Source organism: Danio rerio, chromosome 19 (genome assembly GCF_052040795.2).
Source record: "Danio rerio strain M-AB ecotype USA chromosome 19, GRCz13ab, whole genome shotgun sequence".
Classification (NCBI taxonomy): Eukaryota; Metazoa; Chordata; class Actinopteri; order Cypriniformes; family Danionidae; genus Danio; species Danio rerio.
In genome coordinates this window covers 19209989-19229182 of record NC_141039.2, presented here as the reverse complement: position 1 = coordinate 19229182, position 19194 = coordinate 19209989, and the positions used below count along the sequence as shown (strand labels likewise).

The 19194-nt window shown below is 35.8% G+C and overlaps 1 protein-coding gene and 2 long non-coding RNA genes across 8 annotated transcripts in view; 1 reads left to right on the top strand and 2 right to left on the bottom strand.

Annotated features, from left to right (window-relative positions):
• The window catches only part of LOC147832527 (uncharacterized), an 845986-nt gene that overhangs the window by 207029 nt on the left and 619763 nt on the right, over positions 1-19194 (bottom strand). The window lies entirely within an intron of this gene.
• The window catches only part of ints8 (integrator complex subunit 8), a 158695-nt gene that overhangs the window by 6110 nt on the left and 133391 nt on the right, over positions 1-19194 (top strand). For 4 of the 6 annotated variants that reach the window (XR_015515916.1, XR_015515915.1, XM_087294416.1 and 1 more), the window contains exons 3-9: positions 4004-4178; positions 11839-11979; positions 16797-16868; positions 16952-17003; positions 17225-17407; positions 17520-17627; positions 18124-18279. Coding sequence is in view for 2 of the 6 variants with exons in the window: in XM_087294416.1 (XP_087150542.1) it covers positions 4004-4178; positions 11839-11979; positions 16797-16868; positions 16952-17003; positions 17225-17407; positions 17520-17627; positions 18124-18279 (887 nt within the window). In the remaining 4 variants the exon portion in view is untranslated. Of the gene's footprint in view, positions 1-4003; positions 4179-11838; positions 11980-16796; positions 16869-16951; positions 17004-17224; positions 17408-17519; positions 17628-18123; positions 18291-19194 lie in introns of all 6 variants that reach the window. The other 2 variants (XM_087294418.1, XM_087294417.1) reach the window with 1 other exon arrangement.
• The window catches only part of LOC147839580 (uncharacterized), a 175132-nt gene that overhangs the window by 38420 nt on the left and 117518 nt on the right, over positions 1-19194 (bottom strand). The gene's annotated exons all lie outside the window — the stretch shown is intronic.

The window sequence follows — 19194 nt, the reverse complement described above, 5'->3', positions numbered from 1 at the left end:
CAAGGTGTCGATTCCTCACTTTTAAGTTGATTCCATGAGCCCTCAAATTACATAAGTTTGACGTGTTTTGTTTTCAGCGACAGGTTTCAGCCACTGTTTAAACTTGACTTTCTCCAACCAGGAGTATGCAAACTTGCATTATCCCATGTTTAGCTTTATGGCAGGGCTATTCAATTAGTTTGTCATGTGATCCAGTTCATGAAAAGCATCCCAAATGAGGGGCCGGAGAGATATGACTTGAAATATAAGTGATGACACAACAGCTTATATGCCCATATGCTGTATTTTTTCTCCTTAAGACACCCACGTTGAAGGCCGAATAATGCAGGGATTTGATAAAATAATAAAAGGCCGAAGTATCACTAAGCTCTGATGTTAAAGGTTCTGCTATTATTATACTGGATAATTATTGCTGAATAAACAATACAGTTGCATAGTTTAAATGACCTACCTTTTTCTAATTTGCAATATTTGATATTCGTCTGCGCAGTTGGCAATCTCACATGGAAATGCTCGAGAGAAGCGTGTTAAGTATAAAAGCCTTCACCATTTTAGGCTGTGCGCGAGCACTAAGCGGAGGCTTGGGCTAAGCGCACACACAATGCTCGCGACACAGACTCGCACGCACACACCGGTTGCATTTCCAGAGCGAATATCGTTTATACCTGTTGCAACAAACGCAACAAGTTTGGCTAAGCATCTTTTAAAAGTGCGTTAACTGCAGAAAGACGAATAAAAGGCTTTCGACTGCCTAGCTAAAGGAACATCATCACATAAGGTCTCTCTAAATGATTAATAAACACACACATTCGGTACATTGAAAAGAAGTTTTTTTTTTCTGCAGTAGCCTAAATAAATCTTTTACATTAAAAATGCTTTTACATTACTGTAATTACAAAAATAGCCTATGAATAGCCAAATGATACAGTGGTTCCCAACCTTTTTCTTAGGCCCCCCCCATGAACATATACAAACATTGGAGTCCCCCCCACCATTTAAAAACACACGCACGCACACCCATATGTACTATATATATATATATATATATATATATATATATATATATATATATATATATATATATACTGTGTGTGTGTTTGTGTAATATATAATATGTATAGAAAATTTAAATTAATCAGTTTTACCTTGTCTTGGCCTTCAATAAAACCAAAATTTAGGTAGGCTTTGTCATACTGTCTAATCTTTTTCTTCGCCTCTGAAAAATCACTGCATTTACGTTTCTCTGCCGAATTTTTTTTTTTTTTTTTGATTTTGCCTTTACGACACGTTGACAAGCACATTGCGTGAGTGAGCAAAATTTAAATAATTATTTAAAGTTATTTATTTTAATTACTTTTACTATTATGTTGGAATTTTAAGCATGTGTTTTGATATATATATATATATATATATATATATATATATATATATATATATATTTGGTACTTAAAAATACATATTTAATAGTAGGGCTGCTCGATTTTGGGAAAAATCATAATCACGATTATTTTGGTCATAATTGTAATCACGATTATTCAAAACGATTATCAGTTAAAGTCAATATTATTAACGCTCCTGAGAATTTTTTTTTTTTTTTAATAAATATTTCCCAAATTATGTTTAACAGAACAAGGAATTTTACCAGCTTATTTGTTTTATTTTAGCTAGAATAAAACCAGGTTTAAATATTTTGAAACCAATTTAAGGTCAATATTATTAGCCCCCTTAAGCAATAAATATTTTTGATTGTCTGCAGAAGAAACTACTGTTATACAATGACTTGCCTTATTACCCTAATTAAGCCTTTAAATTGCACTTTAATCTGAATGCTTGTATTTTGAAAAATATCAAGTAAAATATTATGTACTGTCATCATAGCAAAGATAAAAGAAATCAGTAATTAGAAATGAGATATTAAAACTATTATGTTCAGAAATAAGTAAAAAAAAAAAAAAGGGTTGCTAATATTCAGGAGGGCTAATAATTCTGACTTCAAGTGTTTACATACAGTTATTTTCCACCCTGCAAAGGAAAGAGAAATAAATACAATAGAACAAAAATATTTAAAAAAAAAACTGTGCTTTAAGCATCTTCACTGTAAGAAAACACTTTAGCTACAGCAGTCCTTTAGTCAAGACTAGTGAGGGATTTTCTCATTGTTTGATTAATAATCATAAAAACAGGCGGCAGCAGGAATATTTCTCGCTCTCTTTGGTTTCTCTTTCACATGTGTTTTGATCCTCAATTCGTTTGTTTATTACGCAAATGAGGGTTAATATAAATAATCACTAAACACCGCGTTTTGACACCTATTTGACCATTAAAGCGCTCACGTTAATGACTTTAGATGTCTGCGCTCCTCTGCTCGTCTCAGTGTGCGAATGAGAGCGAATGCTGACCGGCCGCATGCTTCTGACTGAGTGTGGGTGTTGCACACACACATAAGCACGCGCTCCTTCGCGCTTTTAAGAGCAACACGTGTACAACTGGAAAGGTGGCGGTATATGATGCAATAATCCTTTATCTCGATTAATGCTTTTTTATAATCGTTTGAAATCGAAATCGGATTTTCGATTAATTGTACAGCCCTATAAAATAGTGGAGCATTTTTATGCCTTTTTCTACCTCAACCCTTATCCTCTCCCGTGCCCCCCTTGTGAACTCTGGCGCCCCCCTTAGGGAACCACTGAAATAATAGACTAGGCTTATAAGTAAAACAGCTTATTTTTACACTGTTAATTCCCAAAACACTGTTAACTCTTTATGTGAATGTGTTAATTAAAAATATGAAACATTATCTGATTATTTAACTGCAACTCGAAGAGGATATTTTCAATTGCAGGGAGCACAAGAAACATCCTGAATTTTGCCAGAATAGGCAAAAATGTTGACTTTTCTTCAGAAGTATGGTTAAAAGCTGAGAATCATTTTCCTTGTAACCATTGTACATTCTTTTACAGTTTTTTATTGAATTGTTTTGCAATTATTGGGTTTCTTCTTCATGGAAAACATAATAATAAAATAAAGTTTAAAATAAAAAAAATGACAAAAATGACATAAAAGAGAACCGATAAAGTGCCGAACCGATAAGTGGTATCATTAAAAGTAGGCTCTCAACTCCCCCTACAATCGTCAGTGCTACCAAGCTGAACAATCACAGAGCTTGTGCTATGCATTGTTGCGACATGTAGTTACATTTTTTGAGAGGTGCACGTCAGCCGCACCGATGGCCGCGGCGAGGGCTGTGCGTCGATGCGTAGGCTGTGTTGACGCAGAAGTATAAATCAAGGTTTATGCTAACTGGTTAGCATTTAGGCAGATACTGCACTTTTAAAAAGTTAATCAAATAACGCACAGGACTACTACAGTTAGAGGAAAGTTCCCTATATTATAATTCACTTTCCTTTTAATACATTTTGGTGCGACTTAAACCAATTATTAAAAAAATAAAATAAAATAACAGCAATGTTTTGAATGAGAAACTGTAATGTAGTCGTGGGAATTAATTTTGGTGTGGCACTCCAGCATGGCAGAATGAACTTAACGGAAACCATGAAATTTCAACATGACTGATGTTTTCTCTGTCTAAACACAATTATGAATGACATGTATAACAGATATGATTGACATATATAGCAGCATTTTTTCCTCATGTAGCAAACATTTTAAAAAGCTTGAACCACATTTTAAGCCATTTAACTGATCGCTTAAAAACTTAATCATTATTTAGCAGAGCTGGTCTAGAGCGCAGGAAATAGTCAGTGTAAATCAGGGAGCCTGTATATTTTGGTAGCCCGGCTGAAAAAACTAAACTCCTGGATATGTAGGCAAATACCACTCATTATGTTTTAAAGGATGCTTTAATAATTGTGTTTTCAGTCAACTAATAGTTAAAGTGAATGAATAGTTGACCATAAAAATCTTTAGTCGAGCCCAGCCTTGCTATTAAATCATATGTTGTTTCCAGAGATTAGCATTACACTTAAATGTTACATTTCCACAGATCCGTCTCCTGTTCAGCTCATTTTTCAGTTTCTTGAACAAGCCTCCAAACCATCAGTAAATGAACAGAACCAGGTCCAGCCACCAGTGGACAACCGGAGGAACCGGACACTAAAGCTAATGGCACTCAAGGTTGCCGCTCACCTGAGATGGGACCTGAACATGCTAGAAAAAGGGTGAGTGAAAATAAAACATTTGAATTTAATTTTATCTATATCTGACTTTTTTTTTTTTAATCTTTCACTTGGCCTATTTACAGTGTAAAAATGTATGTTATTTAATTGTATTTTATTCAAGTTATTTTATAGCAATCAGGCATAAGAAATAAGGTTTAACTTTTTAAAAAGATTCTTTGTATTAGTTTATCGTTGTAATTTGTTAATGCACATGTCCCTTACAGTTTTGTTCTAAAGTAACAATTACATTCTAAATAGGCGTATTCAAGTCATCTGTTGAAATTGTTTGTACTGCAATATATGTTGTAGAAAACCAAAATATTGTAATGTCAGCCCCAATTGCACCTTGAGTGTAATTTAATGTGCATTTATATAGCGCATATATTGTGTAAGGCTATACACCCAAAGCACTTTACAATCAGCTTCAATGTGTAATCGGTCTTGGGCTGCAGGGGGATGTGGCACAATAGTGACACAAAACCCACTTAGCAAAATTATATAAAGTGAAGTAAAGGCCAAATAGATGAACCCATATTCATAATTTTGTCTCAGTGATTTATCTAATCCAAGTTTTTGCACACACATTTGGTGAAGTGTGTGGACACTCAATAGCTGCATATCCACTGTTAGGCCAGTGCGAGCCAGTACTTTTATCGGTCCAGGCCGGGCCAATCGCCCGGGAGGTTAAGCAGTGAGGCCGAAATGATGTCACTTTCCACTGTCTGGCTAGTAGCTCGCAGTGTGTCAAGCAATCCCTGCCCCCAGAAAGTCTCCTGAATCAAACCTCACACAACCAGCCCAGTTCAGCTGGAATCAGGCAGGCAAATAAAGCACACCATTGCATCATCATGAAATGATTAAAATGAAGACAACCGAAACAAATAAATGACATGCTAGTGTACAGCATTACATTATGTTTATACGCACAGGCCTATGTATTTTCATCATTATATTTTTTTTATTCACCGACTGACTGTTGGCATCGTACACTGAGTGGTCTCCCCACTAACAGAGTGATGACCATGCATAATGTAAAACCACAGAAATTCCCCGGTAAAAACTCGGTATAAAATTATATAACATCCTCGTTTAGATAGACGCCGTCAAACATTCAGCCTAAATGCTGTGAAGAGACCTAAAACATACATTTTTCCTTAGGATTTATGACACTAGGTAATTCCCTTTATTTAAGAGAATAATTTAAGGATGTTGCATGTTATTCAGTTATCTTAAGTTAAGGAAACCGTTGGGGGCTGGTCCACTATGATTTAGTTGATGTGTAATGTTGCTGTGTTAACATAAACAGCATCTCTGAATGTAAAAAGTTCAATGCAAAGGGAGACCTTGGTTTTTACAGAGTTAGCTTAGCAAAGCCTACAATAAACGAATTTTGGGGAATACAAAAAATACTTCCACCTCATGTGAGATCACAAAGGTTTGTTTACTGAGCACACACACTGCGCAGCTACGGGCCGTGGCCAGATTCGCTGTAGCGTTATGGCAGAGATGGAGCTAAAAATGCGTCCAAACACTGCTGTTTCCAATGAGCTTCGTCTGTTTCTGTATTTGGACTTCCAAAGGACACGACACAAAGACAGAAGTGCTTACAGTTCAATTTTAATTATGTTCCAGAGAATTATTAAATACATAGCAAGAATGATTTGACAAAACAGCTCCAGAAGCTCTCCCAGTGCTGGATTCGGTTAAAATCTCCTCAAAGCAGAAGCTGTGAACTACAACCTGTGTTTTGATGTTAAATTAATCATGACATGCACTGTGCTGCTTTGACCCTCTAACGATTTAGCTACAAATTCTTATTTATCAATCAAACTGCTGTAAACACACACACACACACACACACACACACACACACACACTCCACCAGCGCGTTCGTGTCTGTGTGTGCCCGACTTTGCAGCGTTTCTCTATAGGCAGCTTTTCCGTGCGTTTCACATCCCAGATAATGTCGGAAAAGATATGTGGATGTTTCATATTACTTACACCTGCATATTCTGGATAAATGTGAAAGACGTTAGGGCTGTGCAATTAATCGAAAATCTGATTTCGATTTCTATTATGACTTCTAACGATTATGAAAAACCATTAATCGAGATAAACGATTATTCCATTATTTACCGCCCCCTTTCCAGTTGTCCTCACTTGTTGCTCTTAAAAGCGCAAAAGACCGCATGCTGATGTGCGTGTGTGTGCACGGCGCACAGACACAGTCAGAAGCATGAGGTCAGCACTTGGTCTCATTCGCACATTGCGACGAGCAGAGAGCACACACATCTAAAGTCATTAACGTGAGCGCTTTAATTTTCAAATAGGTGTCAAAATGCAGTGTTTAGTGATTATTCATATTAACCCTCATTTGTGCAATAAACAAACAAGTTGAAAATCAAAAGACGCATGAAAGCGAAACCATTAAAGTGACAGTGCACAATAGCTGCCGCCTGTTTTAACATGATTAATAAAACAACGAGAAAATTCCTCTCTTCTCTTGACAGAAGGACTTTTGTAGCTGAAGTTTTTTTCTTACAGTGAAGATGCTTAAAGCAGTTTGTTTCATATTTTTATTTTATTGTATTTATTTCTCTTTCCTTTGCAGGGAGAAAAATAATATATGCAGTTGAAGTCAGAATTATTAGCCCTCCTGAATATTAGCAACCCTTTTCCTCCCCAATTTGTGTTTAATAGAAAGAAGTTATTTTTTTCAACACATTTCTAAACATAATAGTTTTAATAACTCATTTCTAATAACCGATTAATTCTTATCTTTGCTATGATGACAGTACATTATATTTTAGTAGATATTTTTTTAAATACAAACATTTAAATTCATAGTGTGATTCAAAGGCTTAATTAGGGTAATTAGGCAAGTCATTGTATAACAGTAGTTTCTTCTGAAAACAATAAAAAATATATGTTGCCTAAAGGGGCTAATAATATTGACCTTAAAAGAAGTTTCAAAATATTTAAATCTGCTTTTACTCTAGCCAAAACAAAACAAATAAGCCTTTCATTAGAGCAAATACTGTTAAAATTCTTTGCTCTGTTAAACATAATTTTGGAAATATTTATATTTAAAAAAAATTCTCAGGAGCGCTAATAATTTTGACTTCAACTAATAATCGTTTGTAATATTCATGATTACAATTATGACCAAAATAATCGTGATTATGATTTTTACCAAAATCGAGCAGCCCTAAAAGACGTTGTGTAACGCGTTGAGTTAAAAAAAATACAGGATAGTTCACCTAACTTGTGGTAGCAGCAGAAAAATAAATTAAGGCTCACACAGGTCACGTCCCACATCTTGTGCTTTGTTCTTCTGTCACAATATATTACAGAAAATAACTTAATCCGAGCATCAGAGAAATCGAAAAAAAAAAACTCCTGTGCACATGCGCAAAATATAGACTAAATTTTTCTAGTCATATAAAAACAAACACTTGAGAACATTTTTTTATGGCAGTTTTTTCCATTGTGTTTATAAAGCAGCACTGCGCAGGACTGGATGGCAGAAAAGAAGGTAGTTTCTGGTTTCACTCACCAAAATAATGCTCTGTTTGCACGATTTGATTAAAATCATTGTATAACCAAATACTTTATAAATAATTGTTCAAAACTCCTCCGTTGTGTATTTTTTTTGGAAAAAAGCTTAAATCTTTGTAAAAGATAAAAGTTACTAAATTAAATTAAAATTACTTGAAATGGTTTAATTTATTTGTATTGTATATACCTACATTTTTATAGCTTTTGTTTATTTTATATTCCTTTACTTATTAAAAGTGATTTTATTATATCTGATATTTGTAATTCTTTAAATGATTTCAATATAGCTTAGGATATTTTATCTAGATACAACAATATTTTTTTGAGCCCACAAAAGTGGACACATACTTTGTAAAGTTTTATGTCTTTCTGTTGTATTCATATTTTGTATTCTCTTCGAAAGAAAGAAAGAAACAAACAAACAAACTCAGTCATGTGCGACATCAACAGAGTTGTTAAGCGAGCACTCTTGCCCGTTCTCACACACATACATACAGGCATCTAAACGCGCACATCATGCACATACCTTTTAAACTTGACAAGAACTCTTGACAACATCAAGGAAGACACAGCAAAGAAATATCACTTATAAATTAAAAATGTATTATTTTCTGCGACATCCTTACATTTAAAAGAAAAACATAAGGGCGATCTTAAGCAAAAGACCCCTAGTCTATAAGGTGTTTAATGGAATAGCCTATCTCAGTGGTTCTCAAACTTTATTCACCTAGTACCACCTCAGAAAAAATTGTCTCTCCAAATACCACCATAATGACTGGTATTGGAATACATAGTAGGCCCAATTAAACGGCTACAGCTTACTACAAAACTACAGATTAATTCCTATTATTGTAAATATTTATTATTGTCAGCCACTTTAAACATAATAAATAATTTGAACAATAACACACTTACAGGTAAAAAAAAAAAAGATAAATAAAATGTCAACGTTTAAATAATATGTGAATTTAAAAGTTAATTAAAAATGGTACTGTTCTTAAAAAGTTAAAAGAAAACTGCTGTACTTAAGTGTATAGTATTATCATAAAGTAGCCTATTCATCAAAACCTGCAAATGTTTCTTGGACTTCATAAATATAGATTATACTGTATGTCATAATATTTATATACAACTCTTTAATAAATTAAACAACTGTTTAATAAATTTTTAAATATGTTGCATGTATATATGTCTTATTTGTATATCTTTAAAATCTAAACGCTAACTTGTATTTGAAATATATGAATTGGATTTACATATTTAAATTAAAAAGTAGATCTGCTTACTGCTCCTTAGAGTTGGCTATGTGTGTCAGAGAAGCAAGTGATTAAACTATACCTGTCAACATTGAGATATAAAAATACGAGACATGCCCCCAACAACCATTACAAGTATGTAGAGGAAAATAACCTCAAATGATAGAATACATAAAAAACATTAGAAAAAGGAAAATAAAATGTTTAGCCTATTAAAATCAATTTCCTGATCACATTGTTGTTATTATACGCGTCAAAGAGTTAGAAGTATTCAGCCATTCCTCCATGTACCACTGGAAAGAAGCTTGTGTACCACAGTTTGAGAACCACTGGCCTATCTTAAACTGACCAGCTACATGTTTTCTTTCCCTCATTTATTTATTTGTTTGGTGCATGTACTAATGTGCGATCGGAAAACTAGTGTAATGGCGGCATGCTATCTTTACCAGACTTGGGCAAGTCCGCTTCTTTCACTCTGCCCTAAAGCCCCAGCTGGCCCTCTTTGGTCTAATGCCTCGTTTCCACTGACTGGTACGGTACGGTTCGGGTCGGTACGGGTCACCTTTATGAGGCTTGCGTTTCCACCACAAAGGGTACCCTTTTGGTGGTCGTGGTGTACGACATAAAGTTTAAGTCGACGTCATGCTCGCTCTAATAAATGTCTACAGTAAAGCTGTACGGGTCGTTCACATATAATGAGCAGCACTTCTCACAAAACAGATGCTTTATACAGCTAAAAGTACTTGTTTATAAATGTTTATTACTAACTTTTGTATGAACATGATTTGATTACTGCAGATCAATGACATGGCGAAATAGGCTACTGTAACGTGACGTCTGCAATTATATAAAATAAATAAATAAATGCAACGTATATGAACACATACAGCCTCTTACAGTCTCCGATATATTATTAATTACAGAAAAATTACACAAACATGTAGTACTTATTTGAGTTCAAAAACACACGCATAAGAGCCCACAGTCAGCGCAAACCTCTCATCTGTGTCTGTAATCTTCAGCAGCACATGTAAGCTCTGTTAGAGAGTAATTTTGTCACTCGCATTTCATAACAATCCAAAAGACAAATATAAACATGGCAGTTTGTTCATGATTTAGGTTGCTAAAACAATTTTGCTCCTGTGTTTTGACGGCTTCTCTTTTTTTTCTCCGCGCTTCACTCTCGTGCTTGTCCTTTTTTTCTGAATGGATCAGATGATGGAGACACTTTAACAATCGCACTCATGTTATTATCATCAGCTCAAGAAGTTTGTTAACCTGTAATTATCAAATATAGACGCGGTCGCAGGCTCCCGGTAGAAAACGAATACTTTTAGAATACTTTTACTCGCACTTTTAGACAGGCTCGTAAAACAACAACAGGACACAGCAGATTTTTCTTCTTGGCTTTGTGTCTGTTCATCGAGACGACATTAAGGTTTGTTTGAGCCCGGGTCATGCATGTAGTATTTTCATGTAATGTCTCGGCTTTGTATTAAAAAAACATGGTGGTTCCTTCGTTCACGTTCTGTGTAGCTCCACGAGCTTGTGACAAATCTCTGTAACAATCAGCGTTCAGCTGCACGTGTAGCTCCACCTTTTGGTACCCTTTCTCCTATTTGGTACCCTTTCGAAAAGGTGCCGAAAAAGTGGTAAGATTCGGTACGCTTTTTGACAGTGGAAACGGCCATAAAAGCGTACCAAACTGAACCGTACCACTCAGTGGACACGTGCCAAAAGTTTTTTGGCGGGGTGAGATAGGCCAGCTGCTGGCCCCGTGCAAGCCTCACTTTGGCCTGATCAGGCCCCGGAAGTAACAGTGGAAACGTGACTGGCCCTGGCTCGTTCGCTTTAGGCGTGATAGTGGAAACGCAACTAATATTGTCTGATCAATTTAACTAATCCAAATATATACACATAAAATAGATGCAACTAGGAATGTGGGTTTTGGGGGTAAGAGAGGTTGTGTGTTAATTTTACTCCCTATTTACAACTTTTACCAGTACTTAAAATCGAACCTGCAACCTTGTGGATTACAGTTCACTAATTGGTAGTCCAGTAGCTGCTCCACACATTTAGAACAGCCGGAGTTTCTATGGCAAAGCAAATAAGACTTTGTTATTTGAGAAATAGGGTTGTCCAAATTAACTTGAGGCCAATTCACACTGCATTGACTGGATTTTTCATTGTGTGACGTCTCGAAAAGGTTCAAGTGGCCATGTTGTAGGGCTGCACAATTAATTGAATTTCTTGTTTTGATCATGATTACAAATGCCATGATTACATAATTGTTGAAAGCCGCAGTTACAAAAAATGTAATTATCCATGCATAAGGAAAGCGTTTAGAGCTTGTCACGTTCCCCTGTCATTATATAAGGCCTTATGTTATTTACACGATTTCTGTCTCTACTCTGTTGTATTTCCATGCTCTCTGTTGCATAGATCTCTGCGTGTTATGTGCTAAAATGCATATATGTGTTTGCCTAGACTACAGGGTTAATCTGGTTATTTAATTAATTTGTCTTTCTCTTTTTGCAGTGTGAATTGGCTTTGTCACTGTTTATGATGTAGACCACAGGTGTCAAACTCAGTTCCAAAAGGGCCGCAGCTCTGCATAGTTTAGTTCCAACCCTAATTAAACACACCTGATCAAACTAATTAAGTCCTTCAGGCTTGTTTGAAACCTACAGGTAAGTGTGTTGGTGCAGGGTTGGAACTAAACTGTGCAGGGCTTCGGCCCTCCAGGAATTGAGTTTGACACCCCTGATGTAGACTGTCAAGTCATTATAGCCTACATGAATTCTTGTAATGTGAAAGTTCTTTTTGTCTTTCTGTTTGTATTGCAGTTTAACCATCCCTGTGCTCAATATGTTATTGAATGAACTTCTCTGTGTCAGCCATGTTCCTCCTGGAGTTAAACATGTAGATCTGGACTTGTCTTCACTGCCACCCACCACAGCTATGGCTGTGGTCTTCTACAACAGATGGTTGGTGTAGCACTATATATATGTATTTTTTGTATATGTATAGGGCTGGGTGATAATTTTCACTATATATAATTTTTCGATAAAACGACAATGACAGTTCGATAATTGCTCGATAATATTTACGCACTATGTTCACAGTGTTAGTTGCACTTGAGGGAGTAAGAAAAAATAAAGTAAAAAAGGTCACAATCACAAACATTGTTGACAAGAAACATCACTAGACTTGAGTAGTCTTGAACTACATAGCTTTTTATAATTCGACACAAAACAGAGCAACGCGCACTAGGGCTGTGCAATTAATTGATAATCTGATTTCGATTTTGATTTTGGCTTCTAACGATTATGGAAAACCATTAATCGAGATAAACAATAATTGCATCATATACCGCCCCCTTTCCAGTTGTACACAATGTTGCTCTTAAAAGCGCAAAAGACCACATGCTTGTCACTGTGTGTGTGGCGCGCACACACTGTGAAAAGCATGCAGTCAGCATTCTGTTTGATTCGCACACTGAGACGAGCCGAGCACACACACATCTAAAATCATCTTAACGTAATTGCTTTAATGGTCAAGTAGGTGTCAAAATGCAGTGTTTAGTGATTATTCATATTAAACCTCATTTGTGTAATAAACAAACAAGTTGAGAATCAAAACAAAAGTGAAAGAGAAACCATTAAAGCAACAGCGCGCAATATCCCTGCTGCCGCCTGTTTTTACCATTAATCAAACAACAAAAGGACAAAATCCCTCACTGCTCTTGACTGAAGTCTCAACTTATTTCTGAACATAATAGTTTTAATAACTTAATTCTAATACCTGATTTTTTTATCTTGCTATGAAAACAGTACATAATATTTTACTTGATATTTTTCAAAATACTAGCATTCAGATTCAAAGGCTTAATTAGGTTAATTAGGCAAGTTATTGTATAACAGTATTTTTTTTTCTGCAGACAATCAAACATATATGGCTTAAGGGGGCTAATAATATTGACCTTAAAATGGGTTTCAAAATATTCAAACCTGCTTTTATTCTAGCCAAAATAAAACAAATCTGACTTTCTCCAGTAGAAAAAAATATTAGAGGAAATACTGTTAAAATTCCTTGCTTTGTTAAACATCATTTGGAAAATATTAATTAAAAAAAAATTCTCAGAAGCGCTAATAATTTTGACTTCAACTGATAATCATTTTGAATAATCGTGATTACAATTATGACCAAAAGAATCGTGATTAAGGTTTTTTCCAAAATCAAGTAGCCCTAACGTGCACTCAAACTGTGCATATGACTCGTGTCATCAAAAGCAGGCAACACCAATAACCAGTTTCATCGTTTAAAACAGTAGCACCGTTATGAACATGCTAAGAAATTACAGACCCAAAAAAGTGTTGTTAAATCAGTGCAACTACCCAGCAGAATTTCATGTCATCATTTTCAAAAGCTGTGCCTTACGAGAAAAAACCCCCAAAGACAGAAGATATGACAGACAACACAATCTCAATGAACATTTAATGCTTGCTGTATACTACAGGCTGCATTATTTAAGGGCATTTTTTACGACATTGATAGGATCTTTTGTTGTCAAGCTTATGTTTCCTTTTTATTATTAAGATATTTGTTTTGAAATCTGTATTGTCTCTCATCGACGGTAAAACAACCAGCCTTTATAAATTTAATGGACATAATCACTGAAAAAAAATTAGATGCTCAAGACAAAATCTTTAAAATAATGTCATAGTAAAAATGCAGCAAATATATGACAGATGTTTACAACAACAGTGGATCATTAATTAAATCCCTATTTTCCACTGAGCAAAGCATCAATCACCTGCAGTGGTTTAAGATGGGCACGAACAAAAAATCTAAATGTATATCTTTGACAATTTATCTTTTTGCAAATAGTCCAAAAAGCGATGATAATAATTAAACATGGCAGTTTGTTCATGTTTTAGGTTGCAGAAGCATCATTTGCTGCTGTTTTTTCCAGCTTCTCCTTTTCGCACTTCACTCTCGCGTTTGACTCGGATAATAATAGGGATCCCTTCAATGATCACGAGCACATTATTAATATTAGCTCAAGAAGTTTGTTATTTCAAATATAGACCCGATCGCAAGCTCTCTGGGCAAAGTGTAACCGCTCGCACTTTTAGACAGACTTGTATAACAACAACAACAGGACACAGCAGATTCTTTTTGGTTTTGGCTTTGTGGTTGTACATCATGACAACTACAAGGTTTGTTTGAGGTCAAGTCGACCATGGCTTCTTATTGTATGTATATTTTATTACGGTTTAATGTCTCGGATGGGTTTTTAAAAATGGCGCTTCTTTTGTTTTCACTTTGTTCTACGAGTGATGCTTTTCTGTAAACCAATAGTGTTCAGTGTACCCTTTGGGCCGGCTGGTACCCTTTGCAAAGGGTGACCAAAAAGTCGTACGGTTCGCTTTTAGGTATTCTTTGACAGTGGAAACAGCCATAAAAGTGTACTGTACCACTTAATGGAAACAGGCCTTTTGTTTTAAATTTTGTGACGTTCAAATAGGACCCAAATCCCTCCCATTTTGAGGCTCAACATGATGTAGGCGTGTGGTTTCCCCGCCCACCAAATTGATAGACAGACAGATATTAACATGTCTTAGTAACGCTTATAATCGTATCAACAAGACAGGATGTGCACATAGCATTTGGGATTGAAAGATCTGTTCTGTTTATTATGATCATCAATCATTATCAGATGTGATCAAAAAGTGTTTTTTTTTTTTTTTTAAAGAGGGCATGTTTATAATGAATTGCAGATTTACTCCAGCTTTACTTTTATCACCACAGCTGGATGACAGTACAATTTTAAAAATGCAGAAAAGAGTTTAGTTTTTCAAAGAATTACCTTCACGATTCCCAGAGCTGTCCAAAATATTAATTCGCTTAATGTGCCTTTTGGGGTGCACATATCTATGTGAAAAACTTTTCTCAACGGTGAACTTCAATAAATGCAGGTTTAGGTCCAGGCTTAACAATGTTCATCTTAAAGCTGTAACCAGGGTTTCTACTGCAAACTCCAACATGGCATATGCGACTCAATTGTGTGACCAGAAGCGCTACATAACTTCTGGCAAGAAGTACAATAGTTTGGAAATGTATTCAGTGATTACAATCGTTAATTGTAAAGTTTAGCACCGATTTGATAAGTTACTTGGGTTTAAATAAAAAGGTAACTTAAAAATAAAAAAAACTATATCTCATAATGCAGACAAAAAATGTGGGCCAACTTCTCAGTCATTAAAGTTAATTTCTAGAAATTCTGCACTTTTATCTCGTGCTTGAATGTTAAAATAGCAGTCACTGCAATGGCCCCAAGACAGTTTGAGTTTAACGCCTGTTTCACACCGCAAGCGTCAGCGGCGCATGAGCAGAGCGTGAGCAGCGCGTATGTCGAGCAGTAGCAGCACGCAGGCGTTTGCCTTTCACACCAGCTGCGTCTGCAGCGCACAGCTCTTCGGCAGCTGCTGCTGAGATCAACCTATCTCTGTCTATTCTATCTAGTTACCCATGTCTCTCTATATACAAATACACTTTTTAAACTTTTCATCTGCACCAAGGCCCCTCCTATGCTGTTTCATTAACCTGCAAATGTTTATTTTACAAATTTTATAGATCAAATAGTACTGTATGCTTCTAAAGCTAACTTATATGAGAAGTGTCTACAGTCAGAAGACAATCGCCTGTGATATCATGTCATTTGTTTTTTGATTATCAGGTTGCTGTAGACCTAGTTATAATCATATTTATACAATATAGTTATAATGATATTTATACATGATCAAACTAGTGTTACTTTCTCCGCTTCAATGATGTCCAGCGGCAGAATAACAGCTCGTTAATTCATGCTTGTGCAGATGATGAGACGGACAAAAGTAATTAATGCATGCCATTCTTTTACTTATTTTCGTGTTGTCAGATTCACAGTGCAAACAGCTCCCGGTAGGAATAATTCGAGTGAACATAAAACAAAGCCGATTAAAACTTTCTTCCTCTGCTCAGCTGCACAGAACACAGCGAGCTCACATAATCCAGCATGCGTGTCGCACTACACTACCCACAATACACTTCGCTATGGACTACAAATCCCGTAAATATTCCATTTCCCCTCTCCTACAACACTAGTGTGCAACTTAAGCAAAACTGATAGTAAAACTGTTTTACATTCGGTTTTGTAGTTCGGGCCTAAATAAATGTTTGTTGCCGTTTTTAATCGTTTTAAGTTCATTTGAATGACTATATATAAAACATTTGACATTATTAATGCATTTATTAAGTAAAATTGCTACTTTTTACTGTCATTCAATGTGTTTTGGTCATTATCAATGCACTGTCACTTTAATTGAGCGTGAGCAGCGCGTCAAAAATAGACCCAGCGCCGAAACTATCGCTGCACTGCTGCTTCGGCGACGCTCACGCCTCGCACTGACGCGCTGCTGCTGCGTACGGTATGAAAGCTCTAATCTGTTAACATGGACGCCGAAAACACACGCGCTGCTCACGCTCTGCTCACGCGCCGCTGACGCTTGCGGTGTGAAACAGGCGCAAGACCCATGGCCTACATTATATTGATTTCTGACTTCACATTTCTCATTTAATGAAGTCAAATTGTGCCATTTAGTTTGGGTCTGACAATCCAAATGAGTGGGTCATTTCTTTATGGAGAGTTCTAATAAAGAAGGGAGTGACCTGAAAAAAATTTGACAGTAAACCCTCAATCTTATACTATGACATTTGGTTGTTGTGTTTGACATTTATAATTTTAACTTTGTCTTAACAGGGCTATTCGTACAATTGTTTTGAGCAGTTTCCCTGAGAAACAGACCAAGCCTGGACCACACCAGCTGAATATGTAAGCAAGGAATTATGTGGCATCCATTGTTTTGTCTTGTGTGCTGTTGTTGCTGTGCTAATAATATTTTGTGGTTCCTGTAGGATGAATATGCTCCAGCAGGAAAAGGAACACACAGAAAACATACTGAGTGTGGTAATACTGAAACTTTCTTTTAGCATATTAAAGTATATATATATATATATATATATATATATATATATATATATATATATATATTTTTTTTTTTTTTTTTTTTTGAGGTCAAAAAGAAGTAGTGTTGTCCTTCATTGATTAAACTTTGCCAGTCTGATGTCACTGTTCAAAATGCTATTATCATCTCAGAGAAAACTCATGTTTTTTGGTGTATCCCTCAGCTCAGAGAACAGGCTACAGACTCTATCGTGGTTTTAGAAGGAGCCCTGAGCATCAAAAAAGACTTCTATATCCACACACTTCGAACCTTAGACTTGCTAGCTGCAGATCCCAGTACAACCAATGGGGAGACAGAGTACTCCACTGCAGGATTGCGTATCAGCTTTGATCACCTCCACTGTCAGGTGTCTTGCAAAGAAAAAGAAATTAACTAGTTAACTCTTTTCTTATGTATTCATGAATCGTGAAACATGTTTGTCTTTTTTTCTTATTTCAATCATGTTCATACTGTGACAGGTGCATTACGATTTGGGAGGCATTTATTTTCAGCAAGGTTGTTCTGACACTTCAGTGTATGAGAAAGCAAGAGAACATTTCAGGAAAGCACGCGAACTGCTTACAAAGGTGAGATATGAAATAAATGAAAGTTCAACCAAAAATTGACTCTTCAGCCATGTAATGTTGTCATTACTTTGAGTAATGCTTATCTCTGTTTGGCTATATAAATGCTATGTTTGGAATTTTTCCACTGCACTTTTGAGTGGTTTTCTATTGTGTACAGTACCTACTAACTGTGTTTTTAATGCCTTCTCATTTGAGGTTCCAATCTATTTATACTGATACTAAAATGTTATGTCTAAACAGCAGATAACTGCTGAGACTAGGGTGCCATTTTATATTGCCTAATGATGCCATGGCAATTGAGGTGGTGTAACTATAATGATATTTCTTTAATTCAACCCATTATGAAATAGTACTAAACTGGAAAAGCAAATTGAGCAGAGTATTAAAGCTGCTATTGACTAGTCAGCCTTCTGATATAAACAGACTATTAACTGCTGTTTGTTGACTTACACATTCATTTCAGAAAACTACATTTTTTGTTTGTTTCTGATGGCAGCTAGATTTCTCTGCATCTTTCTGTTGTTTGGATGAGCAAAGGCTGGCTGGATACTGGAGTGCCTGCAGAACTCTGACTGGAACCTCAGACTTGAATGAGAGCCAACACACCCCATATGGCCAGATCAGTTGCTTCATGAGGAACCACAATTATGGGGTAGGCAAGATGTAAGCAAAATGTGTATGTATAGCGAGAATGTAGTTATTTTTAAAGTCAAATCGGTAGTATATGTAGTGTGTCTTTAAAAATTGGCTTCAGCGTTTTCGGACTCTGAGCTCTAGGCAGTCAGCTACAGTTCTATGAACAACACCTTGCAGAGAGAAGCTTTACATTGCCTAGATAGTCTCAGGACCTGCTGCTGAATCTCAGTGCATTCTGGAATACTTGCATCTCTCTGTTTTTGAAATGCGAATTATGAATTATACAATTCATCTTGCGTTTCTTTGGTCTTTTTGCTAGGTCAATTCTATGAGATCAATTTGTCTAGCATAATAATTACACAACTAATTTAATTACTATGGATGTTCAAAAATATTTATTAAACACATTTTATAAAAACAGCATGTTAAAACTAAAGTTTGAAGGCTTAAAAATCAATTAACATTGATTTCATTAGCCGATGCAAAGTATCATTCCTAAAGCATATTTAATTGATAAGGTACTTTTAGTAAGATTTGTATGATTATAATAAATTGTAAATTATGAACATTTTCTTTAGCTCAGCTTTCGCAGTATTTAAGAGCCCCTGTTAAAGGTTTTCAAAAATTACCATCCATGCAGTGTGTAACACAGCTCTAGATGGAAACAATCAGCTTTAAATCTGAAGATTTTTTAAAGAGGTTTTAAACCATATTTAAAACTATCGGCTCTTATGTGTCCATTTGTTGAGTCAAATAAATAACTCGTCCTTTGTTCACATCTTTTGCCTGCATGCATCAACATTGATACTGGACATCACCAAATATAAAGTGCCGGACCCGGTAAAACGTGAACATGCCTTTCCGTTTAAACACAATTGGAGTGTAGGGAATTATGGGATTGATCATGACGCGAAAATTGCGATCACTGACA